The 20,120-nt window shown below is 46.6% G+C and overlaps 1 protein-coding gene across 1 annotated transcript in view; it reads left to right on the top strand.

Moving 5' to 3' along the window:
- Positions 1 to 20,120, top strand: part of WWC2 (WW and C2 domain containing 2) — a 210,436-nt gene that overhangs the window by 148,872 nt on the left and 41,444 nt on the right. Inside the window, exons 8-15 of the mRNA XM_023630466.2 lie at positions 273 to 346; positions 4,074 to 4,316; positions 9,940 to 10,029; positions 10,729 to 11,348; positions 14,546 to 14,675; positions 15,233 to 15,313; positions 15,413 to 15,499; positions 18,539 to 18,731. Of these exons, the coding sequence (XP_023486234.1) occupies positions 273 to 346; positions 4,074 to 4,316; positions 9,940 to 10,029; positions 10,729 to 11,348; positions 14,546 to 14,675; positions 15,233 to 15,313; positions 15,413 to 15,499; positions 18,539 to 18,731 (1,518 nt within the window). The remainder of the gene's footprint in view (positions 1 to 272; positions 347 to 4,073; positions 4,317 to 9,939; positions 10,030 to 10,728; positions 11,349 to 14,545; positions 14,676 to 15,232; positions 15,314 to 15,412; positions 15,500 to 18,538; positions 18,732 to 20,120) is intronic.

The raw sequence follows: 20,120 nt of genomic DNA, 5'->3' as shown, positions 1-20,120 counted from the left end.
AAACCAGAAACGTTTACCTGATATTTTTTATCTTGAATTTAATGTGTGGAGAAAATGGTGTTAAAGTCTTTGAAAAGCAGACAAGCTTGAATTAAGAAGAAATGCGTTGCCCCTACTGAGACTGGAAAGTAAGTGCCTGTTTGAGCTGGTGTTCCCAATTTCAGTGCCACCTTCTTCAGCTTTTCAATTACTTGTACTTTCGAGAAACAAAAGCAGTTTACCTTCATTCATTAGCAGAGTTAATTGACTTTTTCCCTTTTGTTTTTTACTAGGTCGGAATGAGAAGCAGATCAAATTTAGCTGAAAAGGTCAGGCTGAGCCTACAGTATGAAGAAGCCAAAAGAAGGTAACAACAGGGGTGCGGTTTGTCCAGTGGTCGGCGGGCTCACACAGGATTTTCTTTTCCAGAATTAATCTTTGCTCCTAGAGTGACATCTGCTGGGCACTCCCCACGAGTTCTCACCAAGGCTACCCTTCTGTTTTTTAGAATGTAAGGTTTTCAGAGTCTCCTCTCTGCTCCCTGTCTCTTCCTTTCCCCCTCCCCTCAAAGCTGAAGAACAAGGAAAATTAATGAGAAGTGTGGCAATGAAATGGTCCGCTTCTCTTCTGAAAGAAAGAAGCTTTGAGCTTCTACAAGACTTTCAACCAAAAGTGAGAAGGTTGGTTTCTCAGGTAGAAACGATGCAGTGGCTCAGGTACAGGACTTGACAGCAGTTGAGCAGCTCTAAGGTAAATAGCTTTAAGCGTGTTCCTTCGCTTTGGAGGGAAGACCGCCTGCTAATGTCCTGGAGGATGCTGGGGTGTCTGTGCCAGTGACTTAGTACAGGGAGAAGGCAGAGGGAGTCTTACTTCTCTCCTTTGCCTCATGGACTCCTGGTAAACGCTGTGCTGTCTTCTTACCTGTGGCTCGGCTTGGGTAAAGCGTAGGAGGCTTCACTACCCTGTCTGGTAGGCAGACTCGACTTGTTTTCATAATATAGGACACTTTGCTTATCTTGAGAGAGAAGGTCATACCGATACACTTGATTTCATTATTTTCCTTATATCATTTAAGAAGACACTGAGGAAAAAACTATTCTCCTCCTGTGGGGGCCGGAGAAGTTTATCCTGCTCCTCCTCAGGAGCGTGGAAAGCCCAGCTGAGCGCCTGCTAGAGTGCTACGGTTTCCTGCCAATAAGGAAGACCGTCAGATAGGCCTCGAAGCATATCCGTGATTACTGGTGGAGATGATAATTTCGAAGTAATTGGCCAAAGTTCTTAGAGGTTATCTGGCTTTAACAAAGTAATTGCTTGGTCTGCCTAAATACAATATTTGCCTCTGTGTAGCGTCTTACTAATATTGCTTGGTTCTTTGATTTACTGAGAGAACCCCAAGCTGTGTTCCACGAATTATTAACCGTGTGAGCTTGAGCAAGTCCCTCAGTCTCTCTGAACAGCATTTTGCGCAGCTAATTTGAATGCCTATCAGTTTTCCCAAGCAGATTGTAAATTGCCTGAGGTTAGGAAGAATTTTGTATACTTTATTGGCTGCTTCTCAGTGCCCAGCCAAGTGCCTTACCCTCAATAAGGATTGGAGATTGCTTTGTGGTTTCGTCACCTGGGGCGTGGAAGCCGCTAGTGGATGCTGTTTGTGGCCCTTCTGGCTGTGAGTACACCAGCCCTTCAGCAGCCAGAACTCCTGGGTTCTGCTGTAAACAAAAGCCCAGGATTTGTGTCTGGTTCTCTGAAGGAGAACAGCAGTCACTCAGAACGAATCTTGGAGAGCCAGGCCCCATGCCCCTAGGTTCTTTGGGACTTGACACCACTTCCCCTGGATCAGTTTGAGCGCAGGGGTTTTTTTGTTTTGTTTTTTGGTGAAGAAGATTGGCCCTGAGCTAACATCTGCTGCCAGTCTTCCACTTTTTTCTTGAAGAATATTGTCCCTGAGCTAACATCTGTGCCAGTCTTCTTCTATTTTGTATGTGGGACACTCCCAGAGCATGGCTTGATGAGCAGTTTGTAGATCCATGCCCAGGATCCGAACCCTTGAACCCCAGGCCGCTGAAGCGGAGCATGTGAACTTAACCACTATGCCACTGGGCTGGCCCCAGCTTGAGCTTTTGCTTTGCTTTGGCTACTAACAGTTCAGTCCATCGGGAGCTCACAGGGTATTTCTCTTCCTCAGTGTTCCCGGAAACCTTTACATTTTGTTCCTCAGAATTGGTGTGCCCTTTCCAAGGAAGACTGAACACCTACCTAATGCTTGGTCACACCAGTAATAGGTGCCTTTCTCTCTCTCCTTACCTTGCTGCTCCCGGTTCACTTGGTTAACTCAGTCACATCCAACATGCGGGTTCTTTCCCATTTGGTTGCACTGCTGTTCTTTTACCGTTTGGGGTTTTGTTTTAAAGATGAGCAGGTAAATCTCAAGGGTTTATGCATATGCTGAAGATGCTTTCTCTTGCTCAATTCTGAATAAGTAAAGAGGCGGGTTTTGTTTCTCTGAAACCTGTTTGCTCCTCCAGCCTTTGTTTTTTGTGTTTAATGAAGCTAATAATATCATGCTTATTTAGCAATTTGATGATTAATTTTCCAGTACGTTGAGACAGTCGTTTATGGTTTTGTGGTTAAAGCTGAAGAACGGCTGATGTTACATCTATCATAAGTGCAGACGGCAGGTGAAAATCAGAAGTGCGTTGTATACGCAGTGCCATTTAAGACGGCAGTTTTATTTTTAACTAAAACAAGAAACTTACGGCACACGAATGTGGAACTACTTCCATCTTTGTCCTGATAATGTTTTTGTTCATGTTTTTTCCTCCCTTCTACAACTTCTTCCATCAAAAGGAAAAAAAAAATTCCCCCCTTTCTCTTTTTCCTGTTCCTGTGTGTGCTGTAACAAGATCCAAAGGAATCAGCTGACATTTTTTTATAAGGATATGGATTCCTTGTGCCAGCATCAGTTGTATTCTTAGCTTACCTTGATCTTGTGCTTATGGTCAAAACAGCCACGTGCCGTGTACCTCTTGAACAGTTCTGATTGTCCTCTCAGTGCCACAGAGCAAGTTATTTGATTCAGTGGTCAGAACATTCTAGCTGAATTGGGAGTTAACGTTACCGTTTGGTGTGAAGCCCTGGAGGCAGTGAAAGCTGGGGTCGGGTGAAGTTACGACGCCAGGGAGCTTTCCCTTTGCTGCCTTCTGCCCCTCGTCCCATCCCTGCCCCCTGACTGCAGCACGTGCTGTCACTCTAGAGGGGCCACTTCAGCTGCCTGTGCTGCTGCAGGTCCACCAGCACTGCCTGCTTCTGTGCAGCCAGATGACTGTAGGCAGAGGAGAACCAGGTCGAATGCAGTAATGTCCCCAGTGCGGGCTCAATGAGCTCAGTAAACGGTGTAGACACCAATCCAGGCCCTGACAAGGCCGAGACTTCTCCGTGCACAGCTTAAGGGGAACGGGGGTGAGGAAGCCAAGCCCCATGCCCTGGTCCTGGGCCATGGTGGAGCTTGATGGACTGACTGTTTTAATCCTGGTGAGCCCAGCCACTGCTCTCCTTTCTCCCTCTTCCTTCCCTGACTGGCTAATGCCCTAGCTGCTGCCCAGCCTCTCCTGGGGACTGCCATGTTACTAAGGGACAGTGTTGTTATGCAGGGGAACAGAATCTGTAATGATAACATTTCAGGCATTGCTCACCTTGGTTTTCTTCAAAGGGCAGCCCTCCAAGTCCCCTCCCGTCCTCTCCTGTCCCCTCACACAGGCAGTCACACATCACGCTGACCTGCCTGTGGCTCGCAGAGCGCTGTGCTGTCTCGGCTTCTGTGTCCTTTGACCGTCACCCTTTTTTCAGACAGGTGGGGGTACTTCTTCTTACCATAAAGGTGGGGAAAGTGAAGCAAGTGACAGCTGAGTGTAGAGCCAGGCCCGGATGGGAGAGTGGCGCTGCTGCTCCTCCTTGGCCTCGTTCCAGGTGGTCAGCCCTCTCCGGGGAGGCTCGCAGGGGAAAGTCAGCATGTGCACCCCACACCCAGCCCGGTTTGTGTTTTCCCTCTCGTGGGAGATCTCAGTATGTGCACGTCTCTTTTATCTCTATTTTAGTATGGCCAACTTAAAAATTGAATTGTCGAAGTTGGACAGTGAGGCCTGGCCTGGGGCGCTGGATGTTGAGAAGGAGAAGCTGATGCTGATTAATGAGAAGGAGGAGCTTTTGAAGGAGCTTCAGTTCGTCACCCCGCAGAAACGCACTCAGGATGAGCTGGAACGCCTGGAAGCCGAGAGGCAGCGGCTGGAGGAGGAGCTGCTGCTGGTGAGGGGCGCGCCCAGCCGGGCTCTGGCCCAGAGGTTCGTTCCTGCCCTGGGGACACGACTGGTGAAACCTTGCGGGTGTGGCTTAGCTGTGCCTGGAGGCCAGTTCCCCTGGTCTGTGGAGATCTCAGTGGCATCTCAGCGGACTGAGAACCAGCACAGAGGACTTCCTCTGACCCTCCTCGTGTCCCTCAGTGTCCGCTCCTCTGTGTGTGTGAGGAACGTGGAAATGCTGGGACAGATGCTGAGTAACTAAGGAATGTTGACTTAAAGCCGGGAATGAAGTGCATCCTTGACGGAGTCAGATAACAATAGCTATCAACTGCCAAGCTCTGATAAGAAGGATTATCTGGGCTGTGGCAGCAACTGAAGCTTCCTATCCAGGGTTTTATTACTCACAAGAATGCAAAAGTTTATTGCTTTCCATTTCACAAGGAAAAGACAGCTTGCTCCCTTTGAGATCTTAACAGGTCACAAAATGTTCACTTGGGTTTTTGTTTGTCAATTGAAACCCTCCTCTGACGTAGGTGAAATGTAAAGAAAAATATTTTAAGCAATTCCTGATCTTTCCGTGGGAAGGTGTAAATTGATTATCTAATCTGAATATCCAGTTGTGTAAGCAGAGCAGCTGGAATATTGTGCTGGGGAAGGTTAGTCTGTCAGTCTGGCATGCACGCGTCTGCATAGGAGCCCTGAGTGCAGGCCTTGCTGACTGGTACGGGCAGACCCCTCTCTCAGCCATAGGCCAGGTAGCCCTTTAGAACCATGGCACATCCATCCTTTAGGCCAGCGAGTATCAGGGGCTGTGCCTGTCTCAGGATGACGGAACAGAAATTCCATTCGTATAATTCCAAGTGACCTAGAAGTAAGTTTAAAATGCCCAGCCATAACCCAATTGCTTTTATTTTTTTTAACTTCTTGGCTTCTTGTCTTCTAATTCCTTGTCCTCTATAATGTTTAAGGTTGAGTGTCTACAAAATACCAAAATCTTTGAAAAGTGTGATGGGGGCAGGGGGAGGGAAAAAGCCTCGACGTTCCTGGTTGGTTGTAGCCCGTGGACTTCCCTACCCTGAGTTTAACCATCTGGGGGAGGTCACTTCTGTGAGTTAAAACGTTGATGGAGATGGTGCGTAGCTTCACCATCCCAGCTCCAGGGAGCCTGGGAAGGATCAGCCGGGAAGGCCTCTGCAGGTGACCTTCGTATAGCATCCTTGGTAGTTCACAGTGCCCCGCCTGCCCTACTTTCCTTCCCCTGCTGCGCTCACATCTTTGCCTGGTGCTGCTGCCTGAAAGCTCAGCCTAAAGGTAGGTGTGAGCAAGGCTGGCCAGGGCAGGATCCATCAACAAAGACCAAAAGGAGCAAAAAGGTGGGCTGAGAAGGCCGCATTCGTTGTTTTCCGGAATGACCTTGATGTCCTCAGGGTCTGTGTTTGCGTATCTTAAATTTCTAGGATAAAAGTTTGGCAGTGATCAGTAAATATGATGAAGTGGGTAGCTTCGTGTGGCCCATGAAGAAGACACCAGTGATATTTTGTGTATTATGTAGCACTTAATAAATGTCATATAATCACACGGGTCTGCCAGGCTGCGTCCATCTCAGCTTTCTGCTTTGTGGTATGTGACTCTGGGAAGGGCCCATGAGCAGACTTTAGATTTGTTCTGTGATGGAGTAAACAGGCGTGCGTTTGTTTGTTTGAATCAGTTTTGCAGGCGTGATGTCTTGTCTTTTTTATTAGGGCTAGAAGCTTCAAAAATGACGAATGAAGTAAGATGAAAAATACCGTTTGTTCCTCAGTGCCTAGACTGCGGCCTTTATACTTCTCTAGGCACGCACATAATCCCTGTCATCATTCCAGCAGAAACAGTGGGTTTGAACTCAGCAGGAGGACAAGCTGTAAAATACTTAGCTATCGAGTGAAGGCGGCCATGGGGTTTGGGCCATTTGGGGACTGAGTGGTCTCATGTCCCTCTGATTTGTGCTTCCTGCATGGCCCCATCCCTCACACTGGATGTTAGCAGGAAGGGAAATGTGTATGTTTTATGTTTGCAATATGCTGACTTTTCCAAGTCATTTGGAAGTCAAGTCATTAGCATTACAAAAAGTGAGCCCTGATTTCCTTTCCCTTGTCCGTGGCCAGAAGCAGAAGCAAATCCCCAGAATCAGGCTGTTGTGTAAGGTTGAGGGGCTTATACTTTCCTGCTTTAGTGACTTCAGCTTTTCTGCCTGCTTTCCTTGGACACAAAACGGCCCAGTATTTCACATGTCCAAGGAGCCGAGCCAGCTGCCGGGTGAGCTCTGGGTCCTCTGTTTCCCTGGTAAACACAACCCCATATGGCTTCAGGGTTTGTTGTTAATGCTTTTACTTTACTCCCCTGCATTCTCTCACCTTGTCTTACTCTTCAGCCTTCACGCTTTCTTCCTACTACGTGGATGTGTTTCTGCTCCACTTATTGGTGCTGTTGAATGAAACGGGGTCGTGGAAGGCAAGACAGTGCCTCTGCAAGCCGTGCGTTTTCTCGTGTAAAAGCTGGCGGTGGGGAGACGCTTCTGGGAAACAGCTTTCACCCTGGGAAACTGGATTTCATCACAGAACCAGTTGTGCTTCACCGACGCCAAATCCCTCAGTTTCTTCTTGCTACCTGTGCCACCATTGAGGAAGCTGCTTGCCGAATTCCCCCAAGTTTTCTTGTTTTCTGTTTATATCGTGGGTTTCCCATTGTTTCAGGAGTGGCCTCGGGCAACATTCTGAGTCGTTACTGAATTGTGGTCTCTGAAGAGCTACGCTCACATGAGTTTTCAGCCACTGAGTGTGATCCTAGAGCTCTGCAGCTACGTGCCTGCCAGCGCTGTCCGCCGTGTCACCAACTCGCCCGGCAGCAGTGACTGAGCTCGCCACCTAGTGGTCGCAGAGCCCGGGAGAAGAGAGCTGCTCCCTGTGAGGGATCATTGGCGAAGAGAAATTGCTCTCAAATGAGAGTCGTGCAGTGTAGGCTTCCTACACATCTTTCATGTGCTTTCAGTGCACTCATTGAAATGCCTCAACTCTGTGCCTGTCTGCAGCTGATGAGCGCTTGTCACTGCTCCTTATTTCCTCACAAATTTTAGGGGTTTTGTCTTAATCTTGCCAAGATGTCTTATTTGTTTCTTAATTATATGAATGTTTTCTCCACTGATTCTGAAAAGATTTTTACAGCAAGTGGGTGAGGGTATGAGTGTCATTTTTTAGTGGGAAAGGGACTTCTTAGTTCCATAGCTGACATGGAATTTTCCCCAAGTGGGAAGTTCTGAGTGGTGTGAATCAGGAGAGAACAGCCAGTGCCTCTCTCCTGAGGGCACCAACCGCAGAGGTAGGAGGGTGTGAAGACCCTGCTGCTGAAGGAATGGTGCGGGGCAGCAGGACCGGTGGGAGGAGTCTTCTCGGGGCCAGTTGTACAGACCCTGTCTCGCCCAGGAGGACTAGAAGGACAGAGCTTGAGAAGGGCTTAGAGACAGGGACGCTCCCTCTCGAGGGGCTGATGTCTGAGCAAGTTCTCTTAATCCCTGGTCCCGAGGACGCGGAGGAGGTCGCTTCCCACGAAGGACACCTGGAATCTGAGGAAGACTTCAGCCCCCACGAGGAGAGGCTTTGGTGATTCCATCAGAGACAGGAGTGGAACCCTTGACCAAGGACAGTGACAGCCACCCGGCCAGAAGGGATTCTGTGACCCTCCAGTGCCTTCTTTATGCTTCTCTCAATGAAGATGTTACCCAGACACCTGCCGAGGGGGATGCTGGGGCCGGGCCCGGGCTCTTCAGACAGCCTGGGTAGAAGAGGGAGGAAGAGCTGATGGGTGCCTGCCGGGAGCTTCGGATCTGACTGGACATGCGAGCAGGAACGCAAAAGGCGGGCTCAGTGGCGCAGAGCTTCGGATCTGACTGGACATGCGAGCAGGAACGCAAAAGGCAGGCTCAGTGGCGCAGAGCGGCCATGAGGGCTGGCAGGGCAGGGCCTGAGCAGCCCGCTGCAGGAGGGAGAGGGCCACTGCTTGTGACTGGGCCTGGATTTTACATTCCAGCACGAAGCGCCCTGATGTCAGACTGAAGCTGCCTCACCACACCAGAACAGCCTTCATTTGTGCAATATTTAGTTTGAAAACTTACTTCAAAAGTGCTTCTCCTGTTTCAGAAGACATGGATTTTACTTGATTTTTGGGCTTTCTCCAGACCTTCATGTGCCTTCTAATTCAGTTAATCTGCTTTGTATGAATATTTTTTCCTTTTTGAGTTTTTGTTTATATTTAAGAGATTAAAAAAATAGGGACTGTGCTCCTTTTCAAAATACACCTTTGAAAGCTACGAATTAAGAATTTATCACCCTTTGAAGTACCAAACAAAATGACAAGAATTCCTTTTTTTATTTTAACATATAATGAAATTGTGTTGGTGACACATCAAAGGAAAGATACCTATAAATAAAATATGGGCATGTTTCCTTACGGCCTAGAGGACACAGCATTTCGAAGGGGTTGGAAATTAGGAACATTTTCTATTCCTCCGAAGGAAAGTAGCTAATTTCTGTAGCCCCACCTTGCAGGGCCTGCTGAGGCTTTGAACAAGGGAGGTGCGTTTTGATGTCTGTGGAGCACTTTCTCGTGCATTCCTCCGTTTGATCCCTTCAACAGCCTCAGCAGGCAGACACGTAGGATCGTAACCACCATTTTACAGATGAGAAAGCTGAGAGCCTTGATTAAGGGACTGGCCTAAGGATACAGAGTGAGCAGCAAATCCAAGACCAGAGACCAGGTGGTTCTCTGGGTCTCTTTCCGCCTTCCGTTGACCACTGTAAATGAGCTCATTTAAATGTCGTCTAAAGACCTCGAGATGACATAAGCGATTCTCATGCAGGCTCTGTGTTGCAGAAACCTCTGGCTGCTGGATCTATTTTTAAGTGACTTTTCAGGTACACAATTCCATAATACTCAGATTTCTAAGAAACCTCATAAACACTTGTGCAGTTGAATTGAAGTGGATGAATTTCATGATAATCTGGTGCAGGTGATGAGATGTGCTGTAGACAGGAAAGGAAATCACTTTTATGACTCTTTCTTGCTTAAACAGTTAAGCCCAAATTAGCTCACACTGGCAATATGGACTAATTTGTTTCTTAATCGCTAAAATTCTCATCAAATTGAGATTGGAATTTTTATCACTAAATATTATTCGGGAACAGTCCTTACCAAATTCAGTACTTAGGACAATCTTTTCTAATTCTCTGTTATTACTGTCAAACGTTTTCGTAATGTAAACCCAATTCACAGGCCTCTAGAAGATTCTGTGATCTTTGTTAGTTTTTTGTTGTTTTTGTCCTCACTCTTTCCCTAACTCATAAGAGCATGAGGGTTTTTTACCCATTTGAGAAAATTTTTGAATACCAAAATTTAAAACGCCCTCGGTAATGCTGGAGATGTGGTATGGATCTCCCCTTTGTTCAGCCTGGCTGTGGATGGTTCTGCCCATGTGGCTGCTTGCTGGCAGTTCTGTTTTCCCTCTGTTGAGTTCATTCGGATTCCCCTCAGGGTACAGAATATTGTGTAATAAGAATCTTTCTTTTCTTTTCCTTCAGTTTTCATTCTTTATTGTAATCATATGAAAATGTATCCATTTCTTTTTTTTCCCTAGATTGAAATTGGAAGAGCGAAGAAAAGAGCTGCTACAGAAACTTGAAGAAACTACTAAATTAACTACGTATTTGCATTCACAACTTAAAAGGTAAAGTTACAAATTTGAAGTTATGTAAATTATTTTTGTGAACCCCAGGGTCATATTTGGACTGTGTCTGAAATATGTTGTCAGAAGAAGGTATGTTTTAGCCCTCGTTACATACTGAGGAAAGTGGTGTGTTCCCCCACATCAGTCCTTTTAAAAAGGGAGGGTGGGGAGATTTGCCTTAAAATAGCCACATATTTACTCCTTAAATACACACAGAGATGAGGAAAGAGGAGTGAGCACCCGGTCTTTGTGTAACCTCTGTCTTTATGAGCTTACCTTTTTTTCTCTCAAAATAAAAAGTTTTATTCTTTAAGCAAAGTAACTGTGTTAACACTTTATGCTGTTTACACCCCTCCCTTCTCTATTTTTTAATTGCACAGTTGCTTCTGAATATCTATGCAGGTAGATTTATCAATAGGTATTTGTACCCCCCCCCCCCCCTTTTTTTTAGCTTTTGCAGAAGGGGAATGATTCTTAATAAGAGTAGGCTTGCTGCTTCAAGAGTATGTAGAGAGCCAGGTTGAAAGTGTTGGTGAATAAACATGGGGATGTGTGGGATAACAGCAAGTTCCTTTTCCCCGTTGTTGAGTATGTTCTTTGGGGTCACTGGGTTCGTACCCTCTGGGGTCCAAAGCAGGGGTTGTGTTTGGGTTTTCCGTATCATACCAGTTTTTACAACATGTGTTTTTCTTCTCTCAGCCTCTCCGCCAGCACCCTGTCCATGTCCTCTGGGAGCAGCCTGGGTTCCCTGGCCTCCAGTCGAGGGTCTCTGAACACCTCCAGCAGAGGGTCGCTCAATTCCCTCAGTTCCAATGAGCTCTATTACACGAGTCAGGGTGACCAGATAGATGCGGATTATCAGTATAAACTGGACTTCCTTCTGCAGGAGAAGGGTGGTTACATTCCTTCCGGACCCATCACCACCATCCATGAAAACGAAGTGGTCAAGTCTCCTAGCCAGCCTGGCCAGGGTGGTCCCTGTGGGGCGGCAGCTGCAGCGACAGGCCACACCCCCCCACTGACTGAGGCCCCCAAGTCTGTGACGTCCCTGTCCTCAAGGTCATCCCTTTCCTCCTTGTCCCCTCCTGGCTCTCCCTTGGTTTTGGAAGGCACATTCCCCATGTCGTCTCCTGACGCCCCCCTCCATCAGTTCACTGCTGACTTCGAAGACTGTGAGTTGAGTAGCCATTTTGCAGACATTGGCCTTGGTGAGAATCAGGTCTTGTTGGATTCTGATTCAGGCGGAGCTTCCCAGTCTCTCTTGGAAGACAAAGACCTCAGTGAATGTGCGAGGGAGCCATTGTATGAAGGACCCGCAGGTAAATGCAGACCTTTGCTGTCATGTTTTCCTCTTGATTATTTTAAGGAGAGTGGTTGGAGGGCTACTTTTTCCACATAGACAGATGCTCCTAGTCCCCCTTCTCTGTCTGATGCTTGTTCATTTCGGCTTCATTTGAGGAGTTTTTATTGAGATACCTAGACATTTTTTCTTTATCAAATAAAAATGACCTTCCCTATTTAATAGCTTTAGTTATTAAGACTCTGTTCCCTTGTCCCAAGGCCTTCTGTGTATGCCAACTGCCTGGGAAGGGACGGGTTTTGTGAACACACTCCACGCTTCTAAAATGATTCTGTTTCTGCAATAGCAAGGCAAAGAAGAGGGCCTTCTTTTAAAAGTTGGCCTAAAACAGATTAAAACCAAGGCAATTAGCATAGCAGCTAATTAGTACCAGGGTTCAGTGTTTAGGTAGCTCAGGGAATTCTATATAAATACAATTTTGGTTTTATGCCAGACCCACCCTCCCTCCGGGTTCTGATGTCTGGTCTTACCCTGCCATCTTCTGGCCACAGGACTAGTTACAGCCCGAGAGAGAGGGCAGCGGATTGCCTTCAGACTCCTGCGTTTGTGCTCAAAGAGACAGAAACAGGGAGAATTTAATCTTTTTGTAATTGTTTTCCTTTGCAAGGCAGAAGCTTTTAATATACTAGATGTGGCTTTAAAGAGAACAGAAGGGACTCTGTTGGCAAATGATCACAGTTCTTGTGCGAGGAAGATGATCTAGTGGAGAGGTAGCCAGGACGAAGTGGGAAACAAGCTCCAGTGCCGGGCCTGCAGCCCTGCTCAGACCTGCACGGGCTACTGTGAGTCCACAGCACACAGGACAGGCCTCTTTGGGAGTATTTTCCTGCTGTTTTGAGAAGCATATTTCTTTTGTATTTATGGTCCTAGGAATTCTAAGTATTAATTGATCGGCCAATTCAGATGTTTAAAAAGATAGATGAATCCATGTTGGTTGTATGGTTTCAAATACCAAAGACTGAAGCCCCACCTGCCTGCCAGTGGCCTGAGGCAGAGGCAGAGGCGGGTGCAGAAGACATCTGTGTGGCTCGTGTGCTGCTGCCTGGCAGGTGTCAGAGCTATGAGTAACGTGTTACTGCAGTAGTCATCTGCAAAGAAAGTGAGCACAAGAGTGGTGTTTACAGAATGGCTCCAAGAAAGCAGAAACCTGCTGGGACCCCCTCCCCACACCCCCGCCTGCAGGAAGGAATGTGGTGTGCTGTGCTCCACCCCTGGAGCCAGCCAAGCCTGCACTCCCATTTTGATTGCCCCATTAACTGGCTGTGTTCTGGCAAACATGTTACCCATCTCGAGCTTGTTGTTCCTCATCTGCAAAGTGGGGATGATACAATATCCACCTTGTGGGGCCCTGGGAGGCTCAGTGCCATAATCGTCTAGGGCAACTGACCGTGCCTGAGCTCAGCACTCAGGTCACGGTAACTATTATTACCTAAGGACAGTAAGTACACAGGCTCTGCTAAACACAGTTTCTACCACAAACCACTGAAGTTATACAAGGTGGAAAGAACAAACGAGAGAAGAAAGTGGAGTGGCTTTTGTGCCATTCTTCTGTGCTTTGGACTTGAAGGGTCTTACATTCCTTGAGCATTTCAAAGCTGTTTTTGCTCTTCATGTATTTGGAGTGTTCCCTGGTGACCACTTCTCCACATGCAGTCACTTTGGAGGGGCTGGTAAATGAGGCCGAGTGCTGGAGCGGGGGAGAGATCTGCGGGAACGTCGCCCAGGCCGGTCCCCACCTGGCGGTCCTGAGCCACTGAGGTCCCTTCCTGCAGCGCCTCTGCCAGGCCGTTACCTGCTCCTGACCCCTGGGCCTGCTGTGGGGTCTGCTGAGAAGCTCTGCCCAGAGACCAGTCCCTCTGAAGCTTCCATGAGATAGCTTTTAACTTTTTAAATGTGTATTATATTAGAAAACTGCTCTTAAAAAGTCACCCAAAGGGAAGATATATCTAAGAGCTTTGTTTGCAAATAATGTTCAGTTTCATGTGTGAAAACATTTATAACTGTAAAGGCTAATTCTCTTGAGGTCAGGTCACCAACGCTTGGTCTCTTCAGGGGATGTCTGACCTGATGTCACGTGGGGGCGGGTGGCGCATGGTGGGAACACCGTTCATCTCCCTCAGCGCTCCAGAGCCTTATGCAGGTAAAGGCAAGTTCCTTTCATACACATCTTGCTCTCCAGCCCCATTCCCTGCTGGGTGACAGAAACCAAGCTGGAATAACTACGAAGTCCTTCCACAGTCAGTCTCTGTCATTGTCAAAGTCAACTTCAGGCCGCTGTGGTTATTCCTGGGGGTAATCAATAAATCATGTCATCACCTTCACCCCTCACAAAGGGGGGTGGGCGGAGAGAAGGCTCTTCATCATCAATGAAAAAGCATTCCCACTGCCAGGAATAAAAGGGAAAATGCAGCAATCAATCCTGTAATCGGAAGCCTCAAAACTTAAACATCTTAACAAGATGTAAAGTCACGGATCAGAAGGGGGCGAAATGCATACCAGAGCTGCTCCCTGCGCACTGCTCAGGATGAAAGGATTCCACAGGTCCACCGGCTGGCAGCCGAGGACAGAGGAACACGGCTGTAATGAATGCTCCTTGCTCACCGCAGGAAGCTGGTGTACGAATATGAACTAGAGATAAAAGTGAAGTGGTAGCTGGTGAGGAATTCTGCAAGTCAAAGACGCTTTTTCTTTAACTTCTGTTGGAGGAGGAGCAGAAGGGATGTCGCATTTGGCCTGTGGAGAGAAGGGGAGAGCAGCAGAGGTGGAAGTCTCTCTGACACTGAGTAACTGGAAGCTCTCCGTAGCAGAAATCTCTAATACTCCAGGGAGGCGCCCGAGCGTGTGGTAACTGCAGGGACTGCCTAAGGGGGGCAGCAGACCAGTGAGACTGTGTGCAGCTCATCCCTGCCCTTAGAATATTTCAGGACAGAGAAAAGCCGTATCCTTTCTCAGATAGTCACCGACAGCTGGCATCCCAGGAGTCTTATGAGTCATGGTGCCTTCAACCATCACATTTGTTGATTTAAATAGTAAGATCGTTGGTTCTCAGATGGAAATTATATTTTGGATTTCTCACAACCTAACTGGGTGTGTACTTTATGTTTACCTTTTCCTAATAAGGAATCTTAATTAGCGCTGTCACTTTCACCTCCCTAGATGTGGAAAAATCTTTACCAAAAAGAAGAGTAATCCACCTGCTTGGGGAGAAAACCGCTTGTGTGTCGGCTGCTGTGTCTGATGAGTCTGTGGCTGGAGACAGCGGGGTCTACGAAGCTTTCGTGAAACAGTAAGGATTGAGCAGGGGTGCCTCTCCGTGAGGCCACGTCTCCTCGTAGCCGTGCCTGTGGGCGGGAGGCTGGGAGCGTGCTGCCGTTAGCCACTCTGCTGCGGTGAGGGCTGTGGTGTGCCTGAAAATCTCAGTGTACTGAAACATCCCGTCAGCAGGGAAATGATAAATGATAAACAGGTTGGTGTACTCAAAGACGACTGATCGTCTTTAGGACTTAAAACTTAGAATGTTGGAGAGGCTGGCAGTGCCTGTTTGGCGCGTGAAGCCTCTCGTGTTATTTCTGAGAGCCTGGAATGTGTCTGGGGGTGTGGTAAACCCAGGGAGGCTCAGGAAAGTCAGGCATCAGAAAGTCCCCTGAGGGCTTGGAGGCAGATGCCTCTTGACAAGGTGAAAAAGGATCTAAGAGTGAGCCCTCGCTGGATCAGCCCCACTGGTGGTTGAGGGGTGCTGTTGCTGCAGGTTCACTCAGCATCGTTAAGTAGCAAATAGTGACCATGCTGATCCGTCTCCCCGGTATTAAACTCTTCCTACGCCTGCAATTTCCCTGTCCCTAGGCCTAGTGAGGTCGAAGATGTTACGTACAGCGAAGAGGACGTTGCCATTGTGGAGACTGCCCAGGTGCAGATCGGACTCAGGTACAGGGAGCTGCACGTGGGGAGGGGCAGTTCCAGCACTCTCTGCAGCGACGAGTGGCCTGTGCTCTCTCCTTACTCCATCAGCTTCTCTTTTGACAGATATGATGCGAAAAGGTCAAGTTTCATGGTGATTATAGCACAACTCCGAAATCTTCATGCCTTCTTGATACCTCATACTTCAAAAGTGTAAGTAAAATCAGTGAGAAACTTAAAATTGTCCACGTAGGATCGTTTTACATTGTGATCATGCGATTCATCCGAGTGGAGATACGAAGGAAAAGGCACAGCAGGGCTGCTCATGTCCTATCAGCAGAAGACAGAGATGGGGAGAAAAGGGGAACGTGAGAAAAGCAAACTGGGTTTTGATCCTAATTCAACCATCTCATTATTAAGTATAGGAACCAAGACTTTATTTCCCTTTTCAACCAGAAATTCTGTATTGTCATGTGTTGGAGCCTGATTTTTTGAAATTTAACTAAAATTTTCATCGTTGCCCAATTGTGACTACTGTTGGTTTGGAGGAATTTTCTGATCTTTTACATGAAAATGTAGCAATTAAATTTTATTTATCAGTACAGCTTTGCCAAGCATCATATCATGCTACATGTAAGAGTACCGTGTTTTTATCATTAAGCTTTCACTTCCCTATGACCGGTCATTTCTTAAAGTTACTTCACTTTAAGTTATTTCGCTTCATCAAACCATGAATCCCAAGGACTGCTACCCAGTCTGTGGCTCAGGGACTGTTTGTTTCTTGCCAGATATTTCTAGAGACCTTCACCACCACTCACACTTTCCAGAGTCAATGTTTCAGTGACTCTCTTAAGGGCCCATGGCTAGAGAGTGCCAGAAAGAAGCCAGATTTCAACATAGCACCTCTGACTTAGAATCCAGAATTTTTATGTCCACCCTACACTTACTAATACGTTGAATAAGCCAGAACAGGCCTGGAAATAAGAGAGAGTGAGTAAGAGTGACCCCTCCCAAGACCCTATACCCAGGCAGGTGGATTTCCTTAATGATAGAATATGTTCCTCAATGAGAAGGATGTTTAGTAGAGTAAATGTTAAGAGTTCTGGATGTTTTCCCTATGGGTTTACTTTTAAGTTCACATCCTAATATTTTAAGAATTGTCAGAGAAAAGAAACTGGATCTAAGAAAAGAAGAGCTAGGTTATTCAGTAGGCAATAGAAGAATGGAGCTAGTGGATGTCTGTGTTGATGAGCATCAAAGCTGGAGGGGCTAGGATGCTGGGAGGGGAGTGGGCTCAGAGGGCCTCCCAAAATCAAGGTGTGGGGAATCCACGTTATTAGCGAGAGTGGTAAAGAGGAAGGCATAATGGAGGCGTGGCTTGATCACCCCGGAGAGCCTGCTTCCCAGGACTGAGATTAGGAATACCCATCAGTAGTATCTTGGGGAGACAGGCTGATAATACTATTTGTGATTTCTCCCTACTGATAAATACTCTGAGATATTGGCGTGTGCCATTGGCAGCCTTTTCATGTTAGTATAGCCTGTCAGGGTGAAGACAGGTCCACGAGGGATCGAGTCTCTGAGCAGTGAGAGCCAACCCACAAGTCCAGGAGAAAACTGCAGAGCCCCCGAGAACACACACTTTCTGTAAACTCAGATCGTAAGGACAGTCCTACCCAAATGTTCCTGTGACACGCTGTCTCAGTCACTCTCGCTCACCTCGTAGGAAGTCACAAGAACAGTGCCTGTGGGAGGTTTGGCGGTAGCCTGTGTAGTTCAGGATCAATGGGAGGCTGAACCGGGGAAGGCAGCCAGCTGTTCGCTGTGCAGCTGGTACGCAATTGCTTGTCCAGTTGGTCTGAACCTTCCTGAGATGGATAGCAACGTGTTCTTAAGCCCATACACAAAAGCCTGGGCCTGCATAATGGCACTGTTAGAAATGGCAACTAACTAGTATGAAATATCCTTAAAACAGTTCTTTTTCTCCCCTAACTTGGAACTTATTTTTGATTATTAATTACGACCAGCAGAGTTTGTGCTTCAACTGGTTGGCAGCAGCCGCGATGTTTGCTTGAGAGGCTCCTGACTCCCCAGACCTCCTACGGCAATAAGAGAAGAGCCCCTGCCTCCTTCCCCTCTGCCTTGGGCTCTGAACCACGTAAAACCTGATTTTTTTCATGGGGAAACCTTTTAGGGTCATGTAACTGGTTCGTTTACTCAGTTTCAGAGTAAAACTGAAGTCTGGAGAAACAGAACATTCCTTCTCTCCGTTCCACCTCTCTAAAATACTTCCTTTTATTGCCTTTCCATGAAGGCGGAGAAAAAAGATTTCTTCTGACTCTCCAGCCTTAGCAGCAGCGGCCCGAGGTCCACTAGATTTTAGTGCTGCAGCTCCGTAATTGACGTTGGCATCAAGCACGGCAGTAATACGACATTCCTCAGCTCTGCATGTGGACCTACAGTGTTCACAGTTGGAGGAAGGCACCCTTCGGAGTATGAATTAGACAAGCCTGGAAGGGGGAGGTGGGCATTTAGTGGGTGTGCTCTTTCTGGGATTTAAAAGGAAATAACCTCATGCTGTTTCCAAGGGTTGTGAGTCCTCGTATAATGTGTGCTCAGAAAATTCACTTTAAAGTAGTATTAGAAGTTACTGTTTTTGGTAACTCTTCCTCTGAATTTTACAAAGCGTAAACTCTTGAGTTCGTCATATCTGAGACTTCTGAGATGCCGGACAGTGGTATTTTTGAACTGTGGATTTCATCTGTTTTGAGTTTTCTCAGCAATATGCTACTTAGCTTTTCTTTTTCTCTAGTAGAATAATGTATTCCGTTCCTGAGAAACGGTCCTGCGCAGCCCCTTTAGCTCTCTGCATGTATCTGCTTAGTATGTGCCTGCCTTCCCAGGCTCAGAAACAGCTGACTTTGGAACTGGCTGTGCCTGGGCAGGAGGGACATGAAATCCGGCTGCCCACGGACTTTCCTCCCTGTTGCTTTCCTGCCGTGCACCTTTGCCGCAGCCACGTGGTGACCGGCAGGCTGGGCCGTTGCATGCTCTGGGGCACAGTCGGCATGGCTGGGATAAGAAGAGAGCCTCTGCACTGAGCAGGGACCCACATGGCAGCAAAGCTTAAGGGTGATAATGGACTCCATCTTCCCCCTCGTTTCTCTCTTTTGCAGATAATTTCAAACGATAGCTGTGAATCCAGTATCCTTGCAGTGCCTCTGAAATCCATTTTACTCTTGTTCTTTGCAGCTATTTTAGGGTTGCTCTACTTCCCTCCTCAACTGATGTCAGCTGTCTATTTCGAACAAAAGTCCACCCAGCCACGGAATCCATCTTATTCAACGATATGTTCAGAGTGGCCATTTCCCAAGCTGCCTTGCAGCAGAAGACGCTGCGAGTAGACCTGTGCTCTGTCAGCAGGCACCGGAGGGAGGAGCGCCTGGTAGGGCCTCATAGCTGCCATGTGAAACCACGCTTAGGACTGGCTGCTCTGAGATTAATTTCCTAGTTGCTGTTGCGCCAGCCCTCATACCACTGCAGATCTGCCCAAGGCCACATCCAACGGTGGTTTCATTTTTTATCTGAAGTAGTGATTTCTAGTTTTCCTTCTCTTATTCCAGACCTTTAAAAGATGCTTAGAAATTATGATTTTCTGTAAAATCTACTTTCTACCCTCTGGCTAAAGAAGAACTTTGGCCTGTGTTATGATAATCACTATGGAGTATGTTTATTATTCCCAGGACGAGTCTTGTGCTGGGTGCTTTGTATACATTATCTCCTTTAACCCTCATGACAATCTTAGGAAAAGGGTTACGATTACCTCTATTTTCAGATAAAGAACTGCTTAGAGAAGTAATGTGATCAGGGCCACACAGCTAGTGAATGATGGAGCCAGATATCAAAGACATCCCACACATAAGTCACTGTTACAAACTTAGATCAAGCAAGGCACTGAGTATATAGTTCCTTTGTTCAGCTCATTTTCCCCAGCCATGGTTTTAGAACTTCTCATCACTTCTCAGCCTTTTGGCTAAGACTAAGTGTGGTATTAGAGCTTCTAGGAAGACCTAAGTGGTGTTTAGAGCAGTGTGAGGTCTAAACGCTAAAGCAGAAGACTTCATACTAACCAATAGTGAGTTTAACACACATTGTGCGTAATAACCAGAAAACCGTCATGTACCAGTGAGGTCAACAGGTGTTCAGGTGCATGCGCGTGGAGGTGTGCCCATATGTCCCAAAACAGCAGGGTCTCCACTTAACTCTTGTCTGCAGTCCACTCGGAAACACAGAAACACACGGTTCACGAGGAATGAAATGTAAACAGGTGATAGATTTCTTATTAGTATTTCCTTTTCTTTATATGAAAAAATATATTTGATAATATTGTTTGACAGTAAATAAAGTTAGAAGCAAAGATAATAGACTGGTCAGGCTGTTGGAAAGGCTTAGTATAATAGATATATATGTCACAAGCTCCGTAAAGTTAATAAATGTGTTAATTGATAGCCTTTTAAAAAATGGTGCAGTTTAATTTAGATTCTGGCTGATACGTGTGATTTGGTGAAATATAAAAGCTTTTAACCTTTAATTTTTTTTGACATTCTCTTAACTTATCCAGAGAGAAAAATTTTGCTATCTGATTTCTCATTTAAGATCCACAGTAGACTTTTTGTTTGTTTTTAAATTTTTCAGTGGATAGTGGGTTTTGTGAGTAATAAAGCACTCATGGCATATTGTAAGATATATTATGGTCTATGCTTAGTCATTTATTTTTTTTCTTTTTCTTTTTTAAAACTTTTCATTTAAAAATAATTTCACACTTATTAAAAAT

This window comes from Equus caballus, chromosome 27 (genome assembly GCF_041296265.1).
Source record: "Equus caballus isolate H_3958 breed thoroughbred chromosome 27, TB-T2T, whole genome shotgun sequence".
NCBI lineage: Eukaryota > Metazoa > Chordata > Mammalia > Perissodactyla > Equidae > Equus > Equus caballus.
This window is presented reverse-complemented; position numbering and strand designations above follow the sequence as displayed.